General features: G+C 45.1%; 1 protein-coding gene across 3 annotated transcripts in view; it reads right to left on the minus strand.

Moving 5' to 3' along the window:
* hfp (Poly(U)-binding-splicing factor hfp) overlaps positions 1–25,382 on the minus strand; it is a 322,321-nt gene that overhangs the window by 174,169 nt on the left and 122,770 nt on the right. For 2 of the 3 annotated variants that reach the window (XM_070531376.1, XM_070531377.1), the window contains exons 7-9: positions 12,701–12,803; positions 12,315–12,443; positions 5,707–5,754 (exon numbers count right to left, since the gene is read on the minus strand). In XM_070531376.1, coding sequence (XP_070387477.1) covers positions 5,707–5,754; positions 12,315–12,443; positions 12,701–12,803 — 280 coding nt within the window. The remainder of the gene's footprint in view (positions 1–5,706; positions 5,755–12,314; positions 12,444–12,700; positions 12,804–25,382) is intronic. The other variant, XM_070531378.1, reaches the window with a different exon arrangement.

Raw genomic sequence — 25,382 nt, forward strand, 5'->3', positions numbered from 1 at the left:
TACAAGAAGCGTTTGAAATTTGCGCTACCTTCTTGGGGAGATAAACAGAACTGATTTCTAGCTTCAGCGCGTCGCGCAGACTGCGGCAACACCCCTTTTGCGGTTTCGGTTTCGCCGCGTGATTGGAACGGAGGCGCCCAAGACGTCATTTTTCTCTTGTCGGCACTCTCTTGCAGGGTGGTGGAAGTTGATTTCTATCTTGATTGGCACTGCTCTTAGATTGTTTATCACCACCGCTCACGAGGTATTCTCGCTCTCTGCGGCAACGCGCTTACGCGAGAGGGTGCCTCAGACTCCTGCCCAAGGCAGTCGCACGCATAGAAGATGTCGTGTATGTGCCAGCACAACTCGTCGCTCCAAGATGAGAACAGACATGCATTTTAGGTGTGCAGACTGCGATAAGGTGCTGTGCGTAGAGCCATGTTTCAAGGAGAACCACACTCTGAAGTTCTGAGTGATGCAGACACCAAAATACTGTTCCTAATTTTTTTTTTACTATTTATTCCCGACTTTATACATTTTGTACATTTAAGATCCGCAATAAAGTAATTTGACCACCTGGGAAAGTTTTTTTTCAAAATAATTCGACCCTCAAAGGGTTAAGCAGCAGGAATATTCTTGATAATGCACTTTTGTCAGCAGGTAACAGAAGCAGGAACGATAATCTACAGCTCGAAAGCCCTAAAGTTGATCATAACACGTTATGCCACGAGGCGACATATCATTTTGATAACATGCTTTAGTTTAGTGTTCTAAGCAGAATATGGTGTTTTCTCATGCAACATGGCAAGTTGTCAATTTACTTGCAAGAAATTTAGAAGCAACTGCAAACAGCACTCGTTCTGGATTTGGAGCATTCGGCCTGAACACAGTGCCACTAGTTTGCTTTCCAACACTGTGCGCACAGCTAAATTCCATTACAACTGGTTCGATTAATTTCCAAGTCATGCATCAACAGTAATACAAGTGACACTGCTCAAAAGAAATCCCTCGCTAAATTTTGGAAACCTGTTGGAAGAAATGCAACTTCGTCCTATTGGGTGTAATTTACTTCTCATGTTTCACCTGGGTATGAGAATTCCTAGAGGTGGCCGGTGTCTGCTGTGTTACCAAGCCTGAACCTCGAACACTGTGTACTGCGAGCACGAAGAAGTGACAGTTATCAGACACAAACAACTTTATCCCATAGATCGGCTAACTATAAAGAGAAAGGTGCACTTCAACTCACAAACGAAACTATAATTTGTTTTTATCCGAAGACACACTGGTCAGGTAACGTAACAGTTTTTAGTCTCGTTGCATAAGTGCAAATTATCTGTACCTACTTCTGAAAGCCTGATAGATGTTACTGCCTATATATTGTGGGATGTTCTGTGATATACTGTAACACAAGTCACAGTGTGGAGTTGCCTACGAAAGTCAAAAACAATCAAGTATTGTACTTAGAGCAGTGGAGCCACACTGCAAACAAGTGCTTGTACCCTTTCGGAGGCCAGCTATGCACAAACACTTCCCTTTTATAACCTCCGGCTTGCTTGAAAGCCTCTTTGTCTTCAAAAAAAAAATGACTGATGCAGCTCGCTAGGCAGGACAGACGTTTGCACACATAGCACAGCCATTTCTGTGGTTTCGTCGCTGAAATCCTTGAGACCAATCAAAATAAGGTAATAAGCAGCAAGGACCCTTTTGGCTTTGATGAAACACCTCAATTCTATGCCACAAACGTGAAATTTGAGCACCGCAACGAGCGAAAGTGCTGCCATCATGCGGATGTGAATTGCAGCCATCTTTGTTTATTTGGACAGTGTTGCCAGCACAAGTAACAGATTGCGGAGTTGCCAAATGCTCTGGGGTTGCCACTGAATGTGCGCATCCCACTTAGTTCATTTAAAATTTGTGCTTTGGTGGAGGCTGGCACAGCTTGTAGTTTGGCCAACATGGTGAAGCACTTCCACCGATGGAGATGGCACTACCATTTAATTCCCACAAATTAACATTTTTTTTGGCATGGCTTCAGACAGCGCATATTTCTTTATTCTGGATTAAACAAGCAATGCACACAAAACACCAAGTTAAAGGGGTACTGATATGATATTTCTCAGACTTTTTATGTTTTTTTTTATCTTTAAATGAAGGGGCCAGTCACCTCTAAACCTCAGAAAATATACTGTCAAGCCTCACAGCAACTCAAGTAATTTAATACAGCAGAACCCCGCTAATACGTTTTGAAGGGACCGTGTAAAAAAATATGTGCCAGCTGGGAAAACGTAACCACGGATCGCAAACAGCCATAACACAATGTCAGAAACTGTCCGAGTTGCTGCCAGTGCATTTATTAGATGTCTCGGTGCTCGTACTGTGACCAGGAATGGCACATGCACGCATGTATACTTAAGGGACATGTGCGGTGTTCCGTGAAAGCAGCCCCTACCGCAGTATTTTGTGTACGCTTCACCGCATAACACGGTTCTACTGCGCTGACGCTGACTAAGGAGAACCGGCAATAGTGAAATTCAAATAAAACCCTTGCAAGCCCCAAAGTAAATGCAGCCCTGTACTTGGCAGAATTAGTGTGGTTCCTCGTAGGTTTTAACCGATGCGCATTTTTTAGACGCTTCGCCAACTGCTTTGTACACACTTTCTCCAATGTTTGTGCAGCAACTGCTTGTGCAACTTTGTTCTGCAAACTTCGGTCACTTGTTGCAACAAATCGGTCGCTTGTTGCAACATGCGAGAGTCAATTTCTCCTTGCACCATTATATTTACTTGGCAGCCACTTTCTGATGCAACGTAAGATGCTGGAACATTACATAATGATGCTGTATCAAATGGGAACATAATACATATGAGTCAATGGGATTTTGGTCGGGACCACCAAAACACGACGTAGCAGTCGAGAAAACGCAAGAGTGAGGAACATATCTAAGGGGTTGCATTGTACAGTAGTTTTCCTATGGTCAGTTTCAGTTTCGTTTCTAGTGTCTGTGACATCATGACACTATATCTGGTCACGTGGGAGCAGGACACTGCGACATTTTCACACTCGCCCTGGCTCACTTGGTCGCCTAGGCTATGCTGCTATATTGGCCCTCACAATGTGTAGCAGCAGTGGAGATAACTGAGCGAGCATCAACCCACACAGTCGAACCCACTTACAATACTTGTATGTAACAATGAGCAGCGGCAGCACCATGAACTTTTGAGTGCATTCTATGGTAAAATAGACCACCTACTATAATGTTCACATGATGAAAACAAAAGGGACACGAAATTCTGGAAAAGAAAGAAAGAAAGAAAAGTCACAGTTTCACCTGTAAAGTGAAGCATTGATTGCCATAGCAACGCAATCGACACCAACATGAAGCAAGGCTTGTAGTTTCATGGTCGTACAAACTGCAGTGATCATTCGCTTACTAATTACGTTAGGAAGCATGGTGTTACGCGTGCAAGGGCAAACAAGCAGATCTCACTCAATGACCGCGAACACTTGTTATAACACTGGCACGATGAAGAGTTGCAGCAGCAGCGAGCGAATTTCACTTTGGGCTGCTTTAACAGAAGTGGGTGCAGGTAAGCACATGAAGCCATCAGCCCTCGGCGAGCGTAGCCTTTGTACCCAAAGCAGACAGCACATTGCCTACAAGATAGGGCACACACGGTCGTGCTGTGCCATTCGGCCCCTCTAGCACCCTCTCTTCCCCTCTGTACAAATGAGAAGACTGCACGCATCCGCACCGATCTCTGCTCCCCATTCCTGCATGTGCAAGATGCCACCAAGCCGCCATCCTTCTTGACTCACGGTGTGCGACCACAATCTTATTGCACCTGGACACTGAACATCATGGCGACTCCACCGACGACGTGAAAGTTCACCTGGAGTGTCCTTATAATTGCGCAATAAAAATGCGAACCACCGCTCCCATGCCACGCAGTGTGCACCTTCTCGGCATTGCCAGACTTGCATCCTCTGGGTCCTCCCTCCCGTCCCCCTCCACTCCTCCGATACACGAATGCCGATGGCCTTTGGCACTGGCGACACAGTCTACTTGTGTTTCGGAGGGGTGGAAGAGGAGGGAGGAGCGCGAAACTGGCTATGCAGTGAAGGTGCGCCGTGGCAGGCATTCTTTGTTGCTGTTATTGTTGTTTTCCAGGATTATTCCCCCCTTTTCCTTTCGACACAGACACCAAGTTGTCAGATTTCATAGTTATAACAATTAACACAGCATGATAACATTCTAGTAAGCAGCATATCTTGCCATAGAACACACGCAAAAGTTCATGATGCCGCAGCTAGTCATTGTTGTATTCAGTATGTTGTTAAAACCATTATTGTTATGAGTGGGTTCAAATGTATTAAATTATTTAGAGCGTTCTGAGGCTTGTCAATGTTTTTTCAAGAGTTTAGAGATATATGACCTTCATTTAACGCAAGTAAACGAAATATCATGTCAGTAGCCCTTAGAGGGCCATCACAGTACCACATAGTATATTGCAGAAGAAACATGTACGGTGCTGACTGAACATAAGAAAAAATGCACTTTGTCGAAAAGAAACATTGCCTTGCATTGCTCTGGAGTAGCAACCTTCCGTGACTCCTAAAAAAAAAAGTTCTTATTGTGGTGCCACCCCTCGGTTTTTGCAAAAACAGATTTTTCACTTTGCTCTATGGTGGCTACCACCAACTTAGTTTGGGAGTGTTCCCGCTTCCCACTAGCTCACGGCCACAACTGCACACTTTATAATTGGCATTCTCACGCTTGTCATTTTTCAGGCGTTGGGAAAAGTGATGTGTATCTTGTTTCTTATCAATTAACATGTTACTGCGTGCCCGCATTGCTTTCCTGCAGTGTACATACTTTGTTTACATGCGGGCCTTCGCAAACGAGCGATACTGCCGCAATTGCATCTCTTTTTGCGAGACGCGCAAGAACTGATGGAATTTTGTCTACTGAACTAGCAACTGATTACTGCAAGTTCCTCACTCACTTTTCCGACGGGTATGCACCACTGAGATTACATGGCATGTCTCGATGGCAACGTATTCTCCAAACATCTACTTAATTTTCCATTCCTGGCACACTTGGAGATTGGGTTGGACGAGGCTCAGAAACCCCCTGCACCACCGTCTTTGCTGGGATCCCGATCCTCGGCACAACCTATTATAAAACTAATGATTACAATTATAGATTTTATTATTATAAATTAATTATATTAATAAAACTAAAATAAAATGAAATGTTTCAAAATATGGGCTCTAGTAGTGTTAAATATGTTGCAAACAAAAATAAGTTGCATGAATTTTGTTATATTTGTAAAAAATTAATCATGCTAGTTTATCCACATATTTAACAATAAACCATGCAATAAAACTGCGCACATTAAAAAATTGTTTGTCCTTTATTGTCACCTAAAAATAGTTAACCTGTTTTTTTTTTTTTTTCTCGAAATACTAAGTCACTTGGAAGAATTTAAATCTGAAATAATGACCTTCAAAGGGTATAAACTGTGTTCGCCATTAATGCCACTTTTGCACAATACTGGAATGTGAATGAGCCGGTGTGTTGCACTTTTGTTATCTGCTAGTACAAATCCAAAATAAGCATAAAGATTGTTAACTCTATGAATCATGCTGCTAAAACTGTCTAACTTTTAATAAAAAAACAGAAATGCTCACAAGAAGTCAAATAAAAAGTAAGATTCATGTACCGCTGCTGATGAGGAACGTATTGCCCCCGGAGACGACAGTCCCAATGCCTGCAAACAGAGGGTACGCACTTCGCCATGCACATTCCCAAGACTTGACATAGCACAGCTTGTTTTTTTTTTTTTTTTTTATTACTTGAAGCTAGGATGCTGCTAACTGATGGTAGACACAAACTAAATACAGTAGGCTGAAAACTTGTGAATATTTGACATTCTAACTATGTACATTAACCCTTAAAAAAAAGGGGAAAAAAGGCAAGCAAGAAGCACCAGTAGCCGAAGCCTTACATGCATAAAACTTAAATGTATTTCACATCATGGCATACTTGTACCCAATATTTCTGGCTACTATTGACAGAACAAAATGTTTATGAATAAAGGTTTACGAATAAACCCATACGAGCTCTATGGCAAGGCGGAAATAATTTGCCACTACTTAAGTTACTCGGAAGACTAATTAACAAAAATTTATTAACTTTTTTATTAGTGCCTTTATTAGCCGCCCGTGTTGTCTTTATATGCCTTTCTTTTATGAGTTTTCAACTGCAGCAAAAAACATGTCTTTTAGCAAGCACCACGTAGGCCAACAAGCAGTTCTGTTGCCTTAGGGACAGTTGTTTAAATGGCGAAATTTAAGGCAGTCACATTTTAACCCACCCTTATTTTTTAAAGATCTTAAAAACTGCACCTTAATTCGATACATTTATAATGGAATTTCAATGGTACATCCACACAATCCCGAAACTGTGTGTAGAACAGCGGCCTCACTCTCACATCAGACTGAAACACCCCGGGACACACGAGGAAGCTTGAACGGCCAGCCGCAGCAGCTACTGAGACGGCACGCTTGGCCTGGAAAGTATGCACCACTGTGTGCCGGGTCAGGATCTGCTGTGGCATACTATCATTCAAGCCGACGCTTTCTTATGGGGCATTGCCACCTGACCCGCAGCAGGATGCAATCAATCTTATTGTTGCTTCGATTTGGCCTTCCATTTCGATGATTTCTCTAATTCTGTGCAATTTCTTTATTTCGAAAAAATGGTTGTGGCATAAATTATGACACCCTACAAGCTTGTATCTTTACAAGTGCCCACAAGTTAATAAAAAAGTTAACGATTTTTTTTTATTTGTCTTTTCAGCTTGCTGTAGAGCTCGTATGCGAAGATGACAAGCATCTCACAGTCATAGCTTCTTTAATCTATGTTGTATAAAAAAGCAGCCTGTATTTAATGCTCCTATTGAATTATAGAGGTGAGTGGATCAAATACAAAATATATGCTTGACATCAAAATACAGCACTTACAGCATTGACAGTGGTACAGAAAAGAAATTGTAAAACACCTGACCGCAGCTAGTGAAGATGAGGAAAAAGCGCACCACAGTCAGTCACTGCTGCCACAATGAACACAGGTGGGGCAGACAGACATGCTGCTAGCTATGACTGCAAAGGCACAAGCAGTGCAGAACTTATCTTATTATTGTGTAGAACTTATCTTATTGTGAACCTGCACCCATGAATGCATGTAAAATGATTCAAAATGCCACAAGCAGCTAATGCATAGGAAACTGCACTAGCTGCATGGGGCCGAGGATGTATTCACAACAAGCTGTTAAACTCAGTGGTAATCACTGCCGTCCTGGCTTAGCTGCTGTATTGGTGGTCCATGCAGGTATTAGCATCAGATCAAAAAAACAAATCATGTCGGCCTCCAGAACATCATTTTCGTGAAACATAACAGTGAAAACACACAAATTCGTGTTAAAAATTTCACTCAACAAAAGGAATTGCATCTATTTCAAAAGTAGCACATCAACAAATGTGTTTAATGCTAATGTCAGTGAAAAACTTCACATTAGAGATTGGCACATATGCATTTACGATAAGATCCTGCCTGGTGCATGCACAATTTGTAAACACCTCAAATCTGCTAATGATTTGTGTGTACCAGGCTACACTTTCTGCACATTGTAGCAACATTAGCAAAATTATGCACCCCAGCACATTTATTCAGGAGGGTGAACATGTGATACTCAATAACTAAGAATAAAGTAGTTCAAACATGAACAGAAAAAAAGGTACACACAATGACTTGTTCCCTCAGCTGATAGCGTGGCTCTTCTTCCCGAATGCCCCACAGAAAGAGCGCTAGTTCAACTCATCTTTAGCTGGCCCACATAGAACGCAAACACGCAAGACTTATAAACATTCATTGTGCATTGTACAGCCCAAAACAATTTTTATTTCCCTGTGGCCAAGTTACAATGCACCACCAAACACTCACACTCCAAGGACTCTGACGTTATAACAAATTGCTTAGGCTTGGATTCTAGGGCTAAATGCTAGCTAATGCACAGCTATAACTGTGGTTGCCACTCAATACGCACATCCAACTACATTTAGCGACTTCATTCAAAAAGTCGCAGTTTCGCCCAAAAGGCGAAGCAGTGATTGCGGTAGCAAATTAGTAGACAGCTATACGAAGTAAGGATAGTAGTTTTATTGGCCATGTCAATTTGTAAGCATTTGCATACTAACTCAATTAACAAGCATGGTGTCATGCACACATAAGCAAACATGAACACACCTCACACTATGACTGCAGCAGCAGCAGCGAGCGAATTGACCTCCGTGCTGCATCTCACATCAACGCGAACTCAGCCGCGGAAACACAGCGTGCGGGGGACTTTGCCCTGTCGCAGATGGTTTTCAATATACAGCGAACCAGGCAGCCCCCCCTCCCTACGAGCCTTGCGCGTGACGGAAGACGGCGCGCTGCCTCAGTTTCCCTCCCTTGTGTGCGCGAGACAGCTGCGATCATCGGCTCACCCTCGCCCGCTTTCACCCACACATACAGCATACGGCTCGGGGGCGACAATTTTATCGCCCTTGGACTTTATACAGGAGCTCACGGCAACGGCAGAAATGCACCTGGACTGTCCATATGATTGCTATTGCAATAGAATTTTGTGTTTTGATGCAGGACGACATAATGAACGACATTAGAAAGTGGTGCACGCCCTCAAGCAGCCGCCAGTAAGGCATTATGGGAATTTTGAGGGAAGGCACTCCGTCGTCTGCTTCACTGTTAGCCACCCGCGTATGATGTGCCTCATCTAAGAGGAGTCAACCCTTTCTTATACCGTCTCTGCTAACCGTGGCACAACAGGTTACATAGCACAACAGGGGTAAGTGCGACTCAAGTGGCCACAAAATGCTGTGCGGGCACTGCAGCCCTCATGTCTCCTGTAGTTGGTGCACCATGTGCATGCATGCTCCAGCACTCACTTTTTGCCTGCTGGGTATATGCAGCAAATCTAGTGGGTTTTGCTAAACGCATGAAACGTGAAGCCACAAAACAGTGCTGAGAAGACAGTGGCACATCGTCAGAACACGAAGTTTTATGCACACTACTACTTTGTTGCATTTCGACTATCCACATGTATGGAGATATATTGGCTGCAATCACATTTAAATAGGTCTGGCACGTAAACAGTTTCTCATGGCCCTTAGCCATGTGTGTAATGCACTAGAATATGCCTCACGTCGGTGGGAATATTGAAAATGTTATTTTGAACGGATATCTGTGAATGTGCCATTCAATGCGTTTTGACAAGTTGCCGGGGACCAACGACGGATTGCATGTAAACATTACCTGCCACTGGCACTTAATTCCCAAGTGTGTGCTGAAAAATAAGCCTTGACGTATATTAAAAAGAGCTACGAGTCTTCTGCAAATGTGTTTTTTTATCTTAAAGAGCATGGTGAAAGTACACTGTTTCACAAAACGCTGCAGAATCCCGGTTAATTACAGCAGCTGTCCGACAGTGTGTACAAGCCTTTGCACATTTCGTGGGCAGCTAACTTCTCAGACATTGGTCAAAGAACTGAAATTACGTCGACAAGTGTAGCCAAACAGCCTGCGAAAAAAAGCATCAGCTGCCCGCCCCACACATTTCTGTGCATAGGGCCAGCTTGTGCAGACAGTGCGAGACGTTTTTTGCGCATTTAAGAGTGAGTGGTTCGAGCTTGGGCTGGCTCGCATCCCCATGCCCACCCACAGAGACCAATCAGTGCACGCAGCTTACCAAACATTTCCATGGCGAGCTTGGCGAGCGGGCTTGCCGTGACAGCCCTTGGCGGGCACGATATCTAGCCATGCAGCGCATGGCATCCGAAACTTGACCCTTCATATGTGCTGCACAAGTTTGTGCAGCACTATTGATAGAAACTGTGCACACGTTTTGTCTGCAAACCCCAATACAGTAAAACCTTGTTAAACCGTACCCGCTTAAACAGTAGTTTCGTTTTAAAAGTAGTAAAGTCAAATCCCCGACTCAGCGGCCATTGAACATGTGTTTTGTACCTGCATAAACCGTACCAGCTTATTGCATACGCATCGGTTAAAACGCAGCGTTTCCACTTTTCGTCGCGCAAACACGGTGGTGCGTCGTCTCCGTCAGGCGGCCCGGCGGAACAACAAGCCTCAGAGATCGGAACGGTCTCCAAGCACCCTGTGAGTTTGCGCGTGAAGCCACATCAACATCAACATCATTTCGGTGCCGTGCCCGAGTGTTATGGCGCTGTGCAAGCGAGGACTCGCGTCATGCTGAAGCTTGGATAAAAAATATGGCGGGTGCTCAGGATAGAAGAAAAATGTCGAATGTGACACGAAGAAGACAGCACTGGCACGCGACAGGGATCTGCTGTTGACTACTGTGTGTGGCATTTGGAATGCAAAGAAATTGCTCGGCAGCGCTGCTGCAACCGTGAAGAGGCTACAAGGTTCGACTGCTTGCCGTCGTTGCCTCTGTTGTTGCCGAAATGTCAACTAGCGACAGTGATGAGGACGACACGGAAAGCGACAGCACGGGTGATTCAGGCCCGACAGTGGCAGAAGCTGCACGTTATGTCAGCCTCATGAATGCAATCGTCGCGATGAGAACAGCACCCGGCAAAAAGGCACGCCGGGACTTCTGCAGCACTACTGTGCACTTGCACGGAGAATATGTAATGCCAACGAGGAATCTGCCATGCGAGTGTTTGCCGAGAAGAGGGGGCTGGCTGAAAAGCTGGCACGCAGGTTCAGTAAGTTTGAGGCCGCTGTCGTCGTGCTAGGCCACCATGGCATCAAACGAAAATAACACTTTTGTCGCGCGAAGTGAATAAATGCTGCATGTTTTTTTACGCTTTCATCGCACTCTCTCCGAGTTCCGTGTTCCACTTTTGACAGGTAAGTGGGTGATCTCATGCTACTTCGGTTAAACAGTACTGCCATTTAGTACGTACTTTTTCTGAGCTCCAGCCAACTACAGTTTAACTGGTTTCACTGTACTTTTTTTTCCTCACACAACCTTACATGCGGCGTGACCTTGAAGGCCACATCTAACGACAGCTTCGCCTTTTCGTGTGACAGTTCCCATTTAATATCGCGGTCTCCTTTTGCGGCAGCGATAAATATTTGTCAAACAAATAAAAAAAAGAGATACACTGCTATATCAAGGCTAAAGATACATGACATTCTATGGCCATGTAGGATGGTTTATTGCACCATGGATTTTGTTACACTGAAGTTTGTCACATTGAGCTTTAAAGGGACACTGCAGGCAAATAGCAAGTCAAGTTAAGATTAATGCTTGAGGAAGCCTAAGGCATCAGTATTATCGCGAACACAGTTTTTGTGATCAAGAAATTGAGGTAAATGGTGGACACAATTTGCGGCTTACCTGCGACATTCAAGTACTAGCCCAATGACGAAGGCACTCCTCATTATAATTCTATCACTAGTACTCAACGACTTGTTAATAAAAAGATAATTGCACTGGATTATAACATGGAAGAAAATGCTACTTGCCCAGTTTTTCGCATGTTTAAAAAAAAAAAAAGCTCATTGACGTTACTCTTGACAATGACGCGAACGGTCGAAAGGTTTTGTTTTCGCTCAACTCTGTGCCCCACGCGGCTTCGCATTTCAGTAGTTTCATTATTGCGTATTGCTGTGCTAATTTTTGTAAGCTCGCAAAACTCCCACAAACTAGAAGAAGCAGAGATTTCCACGTTCATGTGATGGTACGGGATGCTCGAACGGTCCACGCCACTCGACTAAGGGCAGCTGCAGCGCCAAATCCAACGCTCGGTCTAGGCTCGGTTTCTCCACGACTGCGTGGATATGCTTTGCACAATAACACCGTAGCACCGTCTGTCGGGTGGCATTTTAATTACAGACGACTGTAAAGGGCGGGGATGGCGTATGTCACATCAGTACTCTTCTACTCAGGGGCGGGCATTTTGAATTGCGTTGAAGGTATGTGGACCCGCCACATCCGTTTTTCTCTTTAAAAAAGTCATTTCTTGGTGCGAAACAAGCGTTGCGAGGTCTTTGGAACAGTATTTTGACAGTCTGCATGGACTTAATATTTGCATTTAGTGTCTCTTTACCTCTAATTCCATATAGGAGGGTCTGAGACGCCTGCTACATGCATTCAGTATTGTCCATAATGTGCTCAAGTTGAGTTTATAAAAATTGACGTCATTTATAAGAGAACTTGTCACTTATGTGCAATATGCTGTTCACTATAAGCAGTTGCACACATGATGCCAGTGGACTTACCAGGGCGTTGTTTGCCACTGCGTCCATAGCCTGAATCTTTGCTGTGGCCGCTGCTGCTGCCACCGCTGCCGCAGTTGGCATGCAACTCTGGGCACTGGGTGGTGTCAGAGCATTAGGTGGTGTGATAGCCTGCACCATGAACCACATATCAATCACCAGGCAAAGCAGCAGTTGTGGTAATGACAGAGGTGGGACCGCTCCAAGACCCATGGGCGTAATTCATGGAGCAGATCTTTTATTGCATTCTAGCAGGCGAACAGTCTATTGAAATGAAGAATGACCAACCAAATTTTATATTTACTTTGTTATACTAAATAATTTGTTATGCCCATGTTTGTTATATCAAGGTCTGAAAGCACACAAACAACCAAACCTCAGTCACTTACCCTTCCAACACGGAGGTATTGCCCACCTAGGTCAAACAGGTTCATTGAGGCAATGGCTTCATTTGCACCTACGTTCGTTTCATACTCTATAAAGCCATACTCTCTGAAAAAAAGAAAAAAAATCCAGCAATTACTATTACAAGTCTGTCGCCACTAATTCGAACAAGGTTATGCAAAAGGTTATTATCTTTGGACAACTCCATATTTGCCAAGTTCAGTAAATCAAATCAGGAGAGGGAGGAGGGGAGGTCAGTGTGGCCAGAAAAAGCGCAGGACGCGGATAGAAACAGGACACAACATTAATTTTCGCGAGATTTTCCTGTCAACTGTACAACCGGAAGAAATGGTCAAAATCCAAGTTTCCCAGATCATCCGGGAGACTTGGCAGGTACGTAATTCACTCTTCAAACTGGTTAGTGTTACCAATTAATAAAGAAAAACTACAGTGAACCATCATTACAATGAAATCACTTTATTCAAGCTATCACTTTAATTGAAGTGCCGCGCGGTTCCAACCCAAATGTGTGCATTTTAGACCGGAATACCCAAAGCCTGCGGGCAACGGGCTCCGCTTAGTACGACGAGCGAACTGAAAAAAAAAAAAAAAAAACTGTGAAATTGTGAGGCACCCAAGTGGCAGCTTGGACCTGCGTGTCATCCCTGCTCGACAACGACGCAGAGAGAGTGGCGTGCAAGCTGGAGCCTTTCCTGCTCCTTCTCTTCTATTTTGTAGTAGCGCAAACCGAATGACAGGAACAACAGAAAGGCACATTTCACAACCACACAGCGCTAACAGATTGACTTCAAGTTCTCGTTGCTATATACCGTATTTACTCGCATAATGATCGCACTCGCGTAATGATCGCACCCCTGAATTTTGTCGTCAAAATTCGATTTTTTTCATTTCCCGTGTAATGATCGCACCCTGAACTTGCCGCAGCGATATGTCGTGTGCCAAGTCTAGCTAATAATGATCGCGCTTACCATCTGTCGAATGCTACGCGAACGACTTGTCTGCACGCACCAAACATGCTTAAGTAGATGCCTCATTTTATTACTTTCATCACTTTCCGCACTTCCATGGCAACAAGAGGTACAACCAAACTTGCTTTTATTATGGGTAGGCTTTATAACGGTTGCAGACAAAAGCAAAAAAGGCGCCTTTCGATTCTTTTCATCTGCACTCGTGAGCACGCAACAAATCGCGCGCGGCAATGATAGTAGCCACGTTTACACTGATACGTTAAAAGTGTACCCTATTCATACGCCGAGGTTTGTAACACAGCTAAGATATTCGCCCACCCTTAGCGGAAACGTGCCGTGTTAGGGTAGTAGTGAAAACAGATGCCGTAGTTTCCGCAGCACGCCGGCCATGCGTTTCTTCACTGGCAGCTAAGCGCGCCCATCTGTTTCTGTCCCCTCAAAGTGGACATGGCTACGTTATTGCCGCAAACTTGCCGATATTAACGATATTATTCATCACTGACACGGAAGAAACTGCTTCAATGCACGTAATGTACTCACGAGAAGAAAAAAAAAAAAAAAAGATCGCGTTCGGCGCGTTCGGCTTGCTACGCCGGCCGCCATTTTTGTTTTGGTGTCCCGCACTCGCATCCCGCAGCAAACGCGGGACGAAAAAAAAATTTTTTTTTTCCGCGGGAAATTTAACTCGCGTAATGATCGCACCCCTGAATTTGCGTCAATTTTTTCTAACAAAAAAGTGCGATCATTATGCGAGTAAATACGGTATATGCTCAATAGATCATACAACACGTGTCGTATGAACATGAACATCAACAGGAAACCACACACTGGCATTTTTTAGCCACAATGATTGATAGACAGGTATACGTTCAACGTAAACAAAGACAATCAAGCTCTTTTGTAGATAAGGAAATTGATGGCTTACTGACACATGCATCACCAAATGTTAATATGTTTCTAGCTTCTATTATCAGGCACGTCATCTCGCACCTGCTTCTACTTGTGATAACAGTTTCTTTAAATCTGGGTTTGCAGTTGCATCTTTGGCAATAGAGGGCAAGGAAAGCGTCAGCAACCACATTTTTAACTTTGTTATTGTGTTCTCGTAGCCTATCCTCTAAACATCGACCAGTTTTACCCATGTAGGACTTACAACACGTAAGAGGAATGCGGTATACAACACATGCAATACATCCAATGAATTTGTTTTTATGCTTATTTTCGCATGCGGTATCTGTGATGCCCTCTGGCCTGGTCTTCCTACACAGGCTTGCCAATTTATTAAGTGCCAAAAAAAAACAACATATAGTGCATTTACTCGATTCTGACTAATGTGCCTCCAACTGTAACACCCGTTTTCTGTGACCAAAAGAGAAAAAAAATAATGCCCGTCATTGTAATGCACACCCGTTTGCCATGACCTAAAAAAGGAAAAGTCCTTTACACTACTGCGCACCTCATGCTTTCACACAGAAACACAACTTTCTCTCATTCGGAAAAACAAAGATTTACTCCCAATGTACTAAAGTAGTGATGAATAAAAAAGTCGCAGTTTCACCTGAAAGGCAAAGCACCAATCGCAATAGCAAATGTACTATAAGAAGTAAGGATAGTAGTTTTATCGGCCATATAAACTTGTAAACATTTGCTTACTAACTAAATTAACAAGCATGGTGTCACGCGTGCACAAGCAAACACGAACACATCTCTATGGTGGCTAGATGGGTAGGTCTGCCGACCGAGCGTAGTTTACCTCTTCTCTGCATCGTGACGCAGAAGCGGCACTGCGGACAGTATAACGATTTAGCTGTGCCTAACATTGGCTGCGTTGTGTAGATGAGCAGTGTGTTTGATGGTATCGCTGCCTATCGCTGCCTCTGATTTTAGCTTTGATGTACGCATTATAATACCATTCTGAGCAGTGTAAGCAAAGCCAGAATAGGGAGCTTCTTATTGTTGTCTAGTCAGAAAAGACGAAACGCTGAAGTCAATTTTCAAGCTTGGCGATTGGTCACATTTATTGGTATACAGTCAACGACTGAATTTTCGGATGCCCACATTTTCAGACATGCCTGATATTTTAGACGTCTTCGCGGCACCGCCACGAGCCCCATAGAATCAATGTATAAGGACATCTGAAGTTTTGGACGCTCAAACCCCCAGCCGTCCAATTTTCCGGACTTTTTGACGCAACAGAAGGTCCTTTGGCTCCTCGCGCAGTGCCCTTGCGAAGGAAATCGACTTGCAGCCGAAGCATATCACTGCTTTGAACCACAACTAGCTGAATCTAGCCATCACACACCGGTTTGGTCTGGCCACGCTGGCTATGTTCATCGCCACACTTCCGCCTCTGGGGCGCCATTTCGTTTGTTTGGCAGGCCACGTTTTGGCTAGCGTGGTGTGTGATTGTGCTGTTATGTCAAGTGTGCTCTGCGACGCTAGGCCTAGGTGCTTCGACGCTCGTCAGCGAACTCCACTGTTCGCAACTTGAGGATTTCGCTTGCCTTCGATGGCCGATGCTTGCGGACACATGGAAGGCAGTGAGGCAAGACACGATTCGCAACTGCTTTCGCCACGCGGGCTTTGTACTCGCCACAGAGGAACCAGACTTGCCTGAAAGCAACAAGATTGACCTGTGCCCGCCCATGGACGGCGTGATCAATGACCTTCACTCTGCTGGGGTTTCCAAACCCACGAAAATAACTTTTGAACAGTTTATTGACTCTGACAACGAGCTGGACTTCTGCGCAGAACTGACTGACAAGGAAATAGTCCGTCAGGTTGTAGGGGATTCAGAAGACTCCGATGTTGAAAATGGGAGCCAATGCCTGCGCCGCCTACAAGCGCCGAGTTGACGCGAGCACTGTTGACTTTTTCATCGGTGCACAGTGCTGACATGACCCTTGCTCAGATTGAGGCGAATATGATCGCATGCAACCGGAATGCCGTCCAAACAAAAATCAACAAGTTCTTCAAGCCACTGCAGCAATAACACCGGCTGCCCGACGATGCACATGTACAGGCGCCGCCAAAAGTGGTATACTCCACGCAGATTGCTACTGCAGCGGCGTCGCTTGGCATTTTGGCGAGTTGAAGCACGAAACATCGACACGAGTCAAGCGACATGCTTGCAGATAATAAAGGGCACCCATTGGCTGTCTCGATCCCAGATGCTGCCTGTAGATGGCGTTGCGATGCAATTTGCCATTGCTCCGGCTCCCGCTGCGTGGAGTATACCACTTTAGTCGGCGCCTGTACATAATAAACTGGCAGTCGGCTGCATACAGAGTTTTTGAACACCTCTTTTTATAGCAACTTCACTGATGCTTTGGCAGGGTTTCGGAAGCCTGGTACTTCGCCCTTTACCTCTATATCCGAGAAAAAAAAAAAAGAAGAAAAGGTGCGTTTTTTTGCATGCACTTATTTTTTCGGACTCCCTGAATTTTCGGACGTTTTCACATTCCCTAGTGGGTCCGAAAAATCGATCGTTGACTGTAAATGCGGCACACGATCCCATTGCTTTAAGACATAGATGCATTTTTTCCATGCATAAAACAATACTGCAATGGTTGTATACGGTATATGGAAACGTGGTTGCGCTATGTTATGCAAGTTCTAATGTTTCAATTTCGGGAAAGCCAGCTATTCTGTTTTATTGCTGCCTCAGTTACGGTATTTAAATTGTTACGAGAACAATTGTGTTGACAAGTGCATATGGTTCACTGTTTGGATGCAACAAAATAAAGCAATACAAAGAAAAGCTTTGTAACTTGAGTCAGCAGACACACCAGCATAAAGAGCCTAGCGCCACTAAGTCTTGCAACGTTGGTCCACCACATCACATTGTTCACAGCACACGGCTCAGCTTCAGGTGCTTCCTCTTCTCCCTGTTGCGTTCACGTGCAATGTTCCTGCTCTTGACAAGAAAGTATAGGCGTGTAATTGAATAGAACTCCACAACATCGTTTGTGAGCTCTTCCTTCTGTCGCTCACAGCCGATCATATTCGGAGGGCTAACCTGCAGAAAGGATGCTGATGCTAAGTTGGCAATACCGTTCCTTCGTGACTCATTAAAACTGAAGCAGTGCGTGAAGGCGTCTTCTAGCAATGCTACCAGATTGTTTAGTGCTTCAGAAGAGAGCGACGGCCCTGACCTACTCATGTGTGGCATAAGTGATGACTCGGGAGGAGGGGCTGATTAGGTTGAATTCAGTAATGTACCTGAGCAATCGGAGCACTTGGTTCTTGGAAGGAACTCCCATGCTACATAGCTTGCTCTACAGGATAACAGCCTAGAGTCACTTTTCCCTGTAGCAGCGCAGTGGTGCTCGATGTTGTGGGCACTGTGCACCTCATGTGCAGATTGCACATTTCCAACATGGAGAAGCTCATCAACGTACACTTTTCGGTGTACCACTTGCTCATTAATGTCGCAGATACTGAGCAAGCTACTGAGTAGTCCGGGGCCAACATTTCCGCTATCAGGCAACTTTGCCACATTTACAAATTTCAGTGTGTTAACAGATACCAGAAACTGTACAGGTATGGGATGGACACTGCTGCCTGACATGTGCCTCAGAATGCCAACAATTGTTCCAGTGTTTTGACTCAATCTTGAAGTCATCGGGTACCTGAAGACAAGTTTGGATGTCACATACTCCAAAGACTGAGTGTGCTGGAGAAAGTTACCCGAAGGCCTTCAGCCGTGCTTGCGCTGATAAAGCCATTTTTCTCGGATATTTGGTCTCTTGCCTACAGCTCTATTCATATTTTATTTACTTGTATAAAAAGAACCTGCCACACCAGCCCAGTGGATAGGGCGCTGCACAGCCGAGTTGCAGGTTCGATATCGCCCGGGCCGGGTGCATTCCAATAGGAACGGAATGCAAAAAGGCCCGTGTACTGTGCACTGGGTGCACCTGAAAGAACCCCAGGTGGTCAAAATTAGTCCCCTCGTAATGAGATTGTGGTTTTGACATGCCGAACCAGAGAATTCAACTTTGTATAAAAAAGCTAATTACACCAGACGAGCAATTACTGGTGCGAGGCCTAACAGTTAACAAGTCCAAGCCTGAGCTGCGCACTTGCAGTGTTGCTCTTCATCTTCACTGCATGTTAGCAGGTGGGCATGGTATAAGTGGATCGTCGCTCAACGTGGACAATGTCACATTCGTGGCGGCACTCATTTGAAGCAAGTGTCAATGGCTCAATGCTGTTGTGCATTCCACAACATGGTAAAGACCACAATACCGTATTTACTTAATTGTAAGGTAGTTTTTTTTTCTTCTGATTTTCGTTGCTTGAACTCGACCCTCACATGACGTTTGAATAACACCAAAATTCACAATTTTAGAACCTAAATATCCTAAATTCCATGGTTTTTAGCGTTACAATGGCAACCTGCACCTTTATTTTTGATCTAATCCATAGAAAAATTAATCAAAGTAGAAACATGTTTTTCGTTGGAATCAACGCCATTTTTGCTGTACCTGTGACTGGTATTATGGTCACAGTGCTGCAGTAGCCTGTAGTCTTTCACACTTCGACTCAATTTATTTGTGATGTTATGGCCACATAGCGCATTCGATATGACGCTCGGTTTGAGAGACAAGCAATTTTGATGGCTGAGGAGGAGGGAAACTCCGCCTTAGCTCAGCAGCTCGATGTCAACTATTCGTGGATGGCAGGACCAGCAGGAGCCCCTCTTTAAATGCGAGGCCGGTCGGAAGTGCTCTGTAGACTTGTGCCTTCCCCGAATGAAATAGTTGTGTGGCATCTTAAGAAGTACTTAATCTCAAACAAGCTCGAAGACAACTTGATCTCATACGATCACTTACGCAGATAGTTTCACTCTCTTAAGACTCAGCTCATCCCAGCACCACAGCCCTCGAAGTATACAGCCAATAGTGCACTTGGCACGGATGACAAGCTTCGTACAGCGCCAAAAACACTTGTTGGGGCCGCTTTTTTTTTTTTTTTCAGATACCCTAAAGGCCCTTATGGGCATTACATAGGGGGGGAGGGGAGGGGGCAGAGTCATGCTTTCAGTGCAGAGTCATGTGAAATTTCGCAAAAGTTAAATTATCTATAAAAGGGATCGCCCAAGAATACCACCCAAGGAAAGCTGTTTCCACATCAGACAACGCCAATGTGAAGATAATTTGTTTCCAAATTGTGATTTCTTGAATAAAAGTACCATTTCTTCTTTCATTAGTGGTTTTATTTTTTATTTCTATTTCGCATGACCGGAAAGTAGACCCTCGCGTTACAATTGCGGTCGCGTTACATCCGAGTAAATAGGGTAACTGGAAAAAAACTTGGCCAGGAGCAGGGCAGGCCAAGCCATACAAGCAGGGAAAGCAAGTGGTTTTCTCTGGTGTTGCTGGTCACAAGACATGCGCACTTCAGCTCGTCTTGCACCTTTAGAGACGACTCATCTGGACGGCATGGTATGATATGAAAAGGCTAACGAACAGAAAGAAAGAAGAAAAACCAGTACAATGGCTGACCAATAATTAGGACATGCTTGATTATTTAGACAGCTTGGTTCCATAAACTTAGTACATAAGGACGATAGAAATTTCGGACACCTTACAATGTGCTGTTCGCCAACTCCTCCGGTATGACCGCATGCTAATGTGGCTACTGTGTCGAGCAGAAAGAACGGCATTTTTGTTTTGTGGCATTGGCATTGTGGTGTGTACGTGCGTTAAGCAAGAAAGGCTTGCAAGATCTGAAACAGAAAGGTGAGTGGGACAAACCATCTTCACCAGAGTGCTTGCAGCTAGTTCTGTATACCACACACGCTATACTGATTAATTCGAAAAGCCCAGCGAGTAAGGCAACCAGGACGGTCTTTCAAGGAAAGGGCATGCTGGCCTGTGACCTAGTGATGCAAAACATTTGACAATTTGACTATCGATAATATCGAGTTTCTTTTCACACTGTCAATAGCTACGCTAGTTGGCTAACATTTGCTAATGGAACAGTGGAACTACAATTATAAGAATTTCTCAGGAGTATGTGGGAATGTCGTATAATTGGGGCATTGTATAATTAATCCAACAAAAATTGTCTATAACACTAGCCTTTGTGCGACAAAGTTGCAAGGACTTGGAAACGAAAAGTGCCAAAAAAGTAAATATGAAAGAATACTGCAGTGCACGTGCCAGCCACACTTTATTGGATGAATTCAGCATATTCTGTACCACAATCTGCACCAGTCAGCATGCTAAAATGTTTAAGTTTTTTTTTTTTCTAACTTATGCACCTTAAAAAAGACTTGTCAATTTCGTGAACTTTTTTTGAGCTACGCAGCAATGCTTTCTTTCAAGCACTGCAACGTCCGCAAGGAGGTCACCTGTCGCGCCGCCTGCACAGATAAACCTACAACTGTTGTCGATGCTATGTAGCACATCCATGAACACAGGCACAGGCATGGCAGTATCTGCATGTCATCCTCATCTGAGGCAACAGCCAGCAGTATCGGCATGAGACAATGCCTCCTTGCATGTCTCGTCTCGTACAATGATCCGTGTGAAACCGGGAACCCAACTTACTGTTGAGAAGTCTTGCATGCTAGAGTTACTGTATATGTTCACCTTGGGGAGCAGAGTGTCTGATTGAACGCGCCGCTCGCGCCCCTATTCACAAAATCTGGTCAAAAAGAAAGCACCTTTTGAGGGAAAGCCAACTTCATAGCTACACCTGCACGGTGCCAGCCTTGCCCCCATCGTTGCAAGCCTGTGTGTGCTGTCGCCCGCTGTGCCTCTGCGGCCTCTGCCACGCCAGTGTTGGATGTGTCACGTTGTTGTGTTGTTTAATGCAATTTGGATGGACATTCGTTTTGTTGCCCTTTGGTGCAGCATCAAGGTTATACGGTGCTTCGCAGTTTTATATGATGCTTCTCAAAACTTTGTAATTGGGCATTTTCTCTAATTACAGTGCCAGTTTTACTAGTGCTCAAAAGTGAAGAACAAGGCAGCGCCATATCTGTGACTCACAAATCTGAGCATTGGGCAATCTTGTTACCAGTGTTTTCTCTCACCCAGTCTGTAAGGCATTTCTAAAGCACAAAATAAACTGTTTCTCTTGTCAAACATGTGCCCAGAAAAACAAGTGACACTCGAAGCAAAGTGATTGCCACACGTCGAAATCGTTGCTGTGGGTGGAGTGCATCGACTATTCAATATGACTAGTTATTTATTCCAGCGTAACGTACGTTCCAGAATGCACAAATCTATTCACGTCAAGCACACAACCTGATCATATAGAGTAAGTATAAATCTCACTAGCAATAATTTTTCAGAGAATAGGCGGTAACATTTGCGACATGCTTGCTCCTCTCGTGCTATGTAACAGCTGGTTAGTCATTGAAAAAACTGCACGGGAAAAAGATACAAATGTGTGCGTGTGAATACATATATAAAGATTCACCTTACAGATGTAGCATGGCAGCATAATACAGTCTATACAATCTGTCGTAGTTTATCTAACTGCGAAATATAAAAGTTTGAAGCCATATACAGCATCTATTATGCCAGACCTACATCAATTTGTGCAAAATTCCAGTACTTAGCTTACGTTATTTATAAACCATGAAGCACAGATAATTTAAAAGTAGATGTTGCTGGGCTATTTGGTTCATATCACTGAGTAGACCATAAATATGGTAACTTTGGCGCAAACAAGGAAGGATGGATGGAAACAAGGGAGCGCTCCCCTTGATCCCTTCCGTCCTTCCTTGTTTGTTTGCGCCAGTGATCATTTTTATGGTCTACTCAACACAGATATTTTGTAGCACTTGTTTTATCCACAGTCAGTGTTTGCTCAAGTTACCTATTTCATCTTTCAAAGCAAAAACAGACATGCAATGAGCGATTTTGTAGAACTTACCTACTTTATCTAGAATAGCGTCTATTCGAGTTTCCTTATATCTAAAAAAAAAATGTTTCTGCCGATATTGACTCGCAACGAACAATACATAGCAACAATTTTATGTAAATTGGTTCTTTCTTCGAGTTTCCCCTTTTTCTTTGATGTGACAGTCTTATTGCTGCCAACAAAGCGGAATGAACAAGCAAGCACACTCGGCAGCTGAGCCACGTCATTTCCTGCATTCAAGAGGAATGCCTTACCTGCTTAACATGTATGTATCGGCGGGCAAGATGGCGGACCTATGCGCAACTGCGCTCCCGTAGGGACCATATACAGTGACTCTATTGCGTGCAGACAGAAAGCACCGAAATATAATATTGTTACGTCCAAGCGCGTCAAAGGTACGCGGGGATCAAGAAGAGAGGGGAAGAGGAGAACGAAGACTGTGCAGCGACCATTCCTGTTCTTCGTAGCCTGCCGTTCCTGTTCTCGCACGCCTAAATAAACCCCTTTTCCCCGTGCTTGTAACAAATTGGTGGAGGGTGCGGGGTACACCTCGTAACCACGGAGACTACACTGCTACAACTTCGCCGAAGCCGTCGACTTGCCGGACTTCCGCCACCCTCACCTGCCATGCCTGAACACGCCTGCAAGATTCCCGAAGGATCTGACGCGGCTTCAAGGCCAACACCTGGTGTTCCGTGGCAATACTACCGGGTGCCACTCACTTTCGGAGGAAAAGCCGGAGAAGATGTCGACGAGTGGCTCACGAACTACCGAAGGGTGAGCCGGTCTAACGGTTGGAACTCGACCGCACAATTTATTCGTAGTCAGACCGCACAATTGTCCAATGTTGTGTTTTCCCTCACCGACACAGCGCTCGTCTGGTATGAGAATCACGAAGACACGCTCACTTCGTGGGAGCTTTTCGTCGAGAAGCTTAGAGCGTGTTTTGGAGATTCTAGCGCAAAAAAGAAACGCGCTGAACAGACGCTTTCGCAACGAGCTCAGATTCCCGGCGAGACCTGTACGACTTATATCGAAGAAGTGCTGAAACTGTGTAAAATAGTCAACTCTCAAATGTCTGAAGATGACAAAGTTGGACATTTGTTGAAAGGAATAGCCGAAGACGTCTACAATTTTTTGATCGGCAAGGAAAGCTTGGATTCCGTGTCTGGCGTCATTCGCCACTGCCGGACCTTTGAGACGCTGAAGATGCGACGGATAATACTGAAGTTTGGTCGCCTGGCTAATGTCACGACAGTGGCAAGTGTAGACCCGAGCTCGTCTGTTGACCTTCCATCCACTATACGGCAGATTGTTCGCGAAGAGTTGCTCCATCAGGAAGAGATGTACCGTTGCACACCCGGCATCACTGGCGCGTACTCACCACACAAGATGAGAAACACGGCCGTTTCGACGACATGGCAACCCACGGTGAACTCAGCGACCATCGAGTATAGGTCTACCCCACAAACGAGAGGGACCATGAGCTATCAAGGTCATGACTACGACCAACGCCCACGCCGCACGCACGCCTCCCAGCGGCCGATGCCTAGCCATGATGAATGTCACCCACCTACTGTCTATGCAGTCAACAGCAACATGGGCGACCACATGGAAGAACATCGCAATTTGAGGCATCTGCCGGTATGTTTCCAATGCGGTGTAGCGGGCCACGTAGCGAGGTTCTGCAATCGTCGCCCAACAACGTGGAATGGTCGATCCGGATCTTCAACAAGGCCCACACCTCCTACGAGGACAACTCAACAGCCGTACACCACCTCTTGGTCAGCTGGCGTCCCTTCTGGCAACGATTACTGGCAGAGAAGCTTCCGGAGCCGCTCGCCGGCATCTGACAGGAGTTTGACGCCACCGCCGACTTCTCGTGCACCACGTTTACGTCAATCTCCATCGCCAGTGCGCCGCTCTGCCTCGCCTTCACAACCGGAAAACTAGCTAGCGCGGCCGATGGGGGTGAGGTCGCTCGACACGTGCTATCGACAGAAATGCCCCCTGCAGTTGCTATGATTAAGAACAAAGTGCATGTACTTGTTGATGGTGTTGCTACAATGGCTTTAGTGGATACCGGAGCAACTGTATCCGTAATGAGTCTCAGTTTTAAAGGTCGGTTGGGGCGTAAAGTGGTATTTCGGTGGGACCAGGCTGCAACATTTTGTGGAGTGAGCGGCGAGTCGTTGCGCCCTGTTTGTGTGTGCACTGCTGACGTATCCTTGGCTGGTGGAGTTTTCGCGACGGAGTTTGTAGTTATTCCCCGATCGACGCACGAAGTGATTGTGGGCATCGACTTTTTGCGACAGTGTGGTGCGACCGTCGATTGTCGCACGGGGGAAGTTTGCGTCGATGGCCATGTTTCGTCTGGGCTCTTAGAGGAGACTTGCAGTCAAAGTGAACTTTGTGTATCTGCAGATAGTGTTGTGCCTGCGTCCACCTCTGTGTGCGTGCCGGTTGTGTGTCGTGGTGAAGTGCCAGACAGTTTCGATGCCTCCGTAGAGCCAATGCATCTAAATTGTATGAAGAAGAACATTTTTGTCCCTCATTGTGTGGTATCCATCGGCAAGGGGCGTGCTGGCTTGTGGACGGCCAACTGCTCGGCAGAACCCGTCCTGCTTCCAGACGGCTTGAAACTCGCCTACTTTACAGAATACTCGTCCTCGTCCGTAGCCGTACTAACAGATACGCCGTGTGAACCTGCTGACCTTCGCCACGTCTCAGACAAAAAGCTTCTATCTATGATAAACAAGTCACTCAGCACAAAGGAGCGCCATACCTTGGTGGATACGCTTTCTAAGCATCTGTC

This window comes from Dermacentor albipictus, chromosome 1 (assembly GCF_038994185.2).
Source record: "Dermacentor albipictus isolate Rhodes 1998 colony chromosome 1, USDA_Dalb.pri_finalv2, whole genome shotgun sequence".
Taxonomy (NCBI): Eukaryota; Metazoa; Arthropoda; class Arachnida; order Ixodida; family Ixodidae; genus Dermacentor; species Dermacentor albipictus.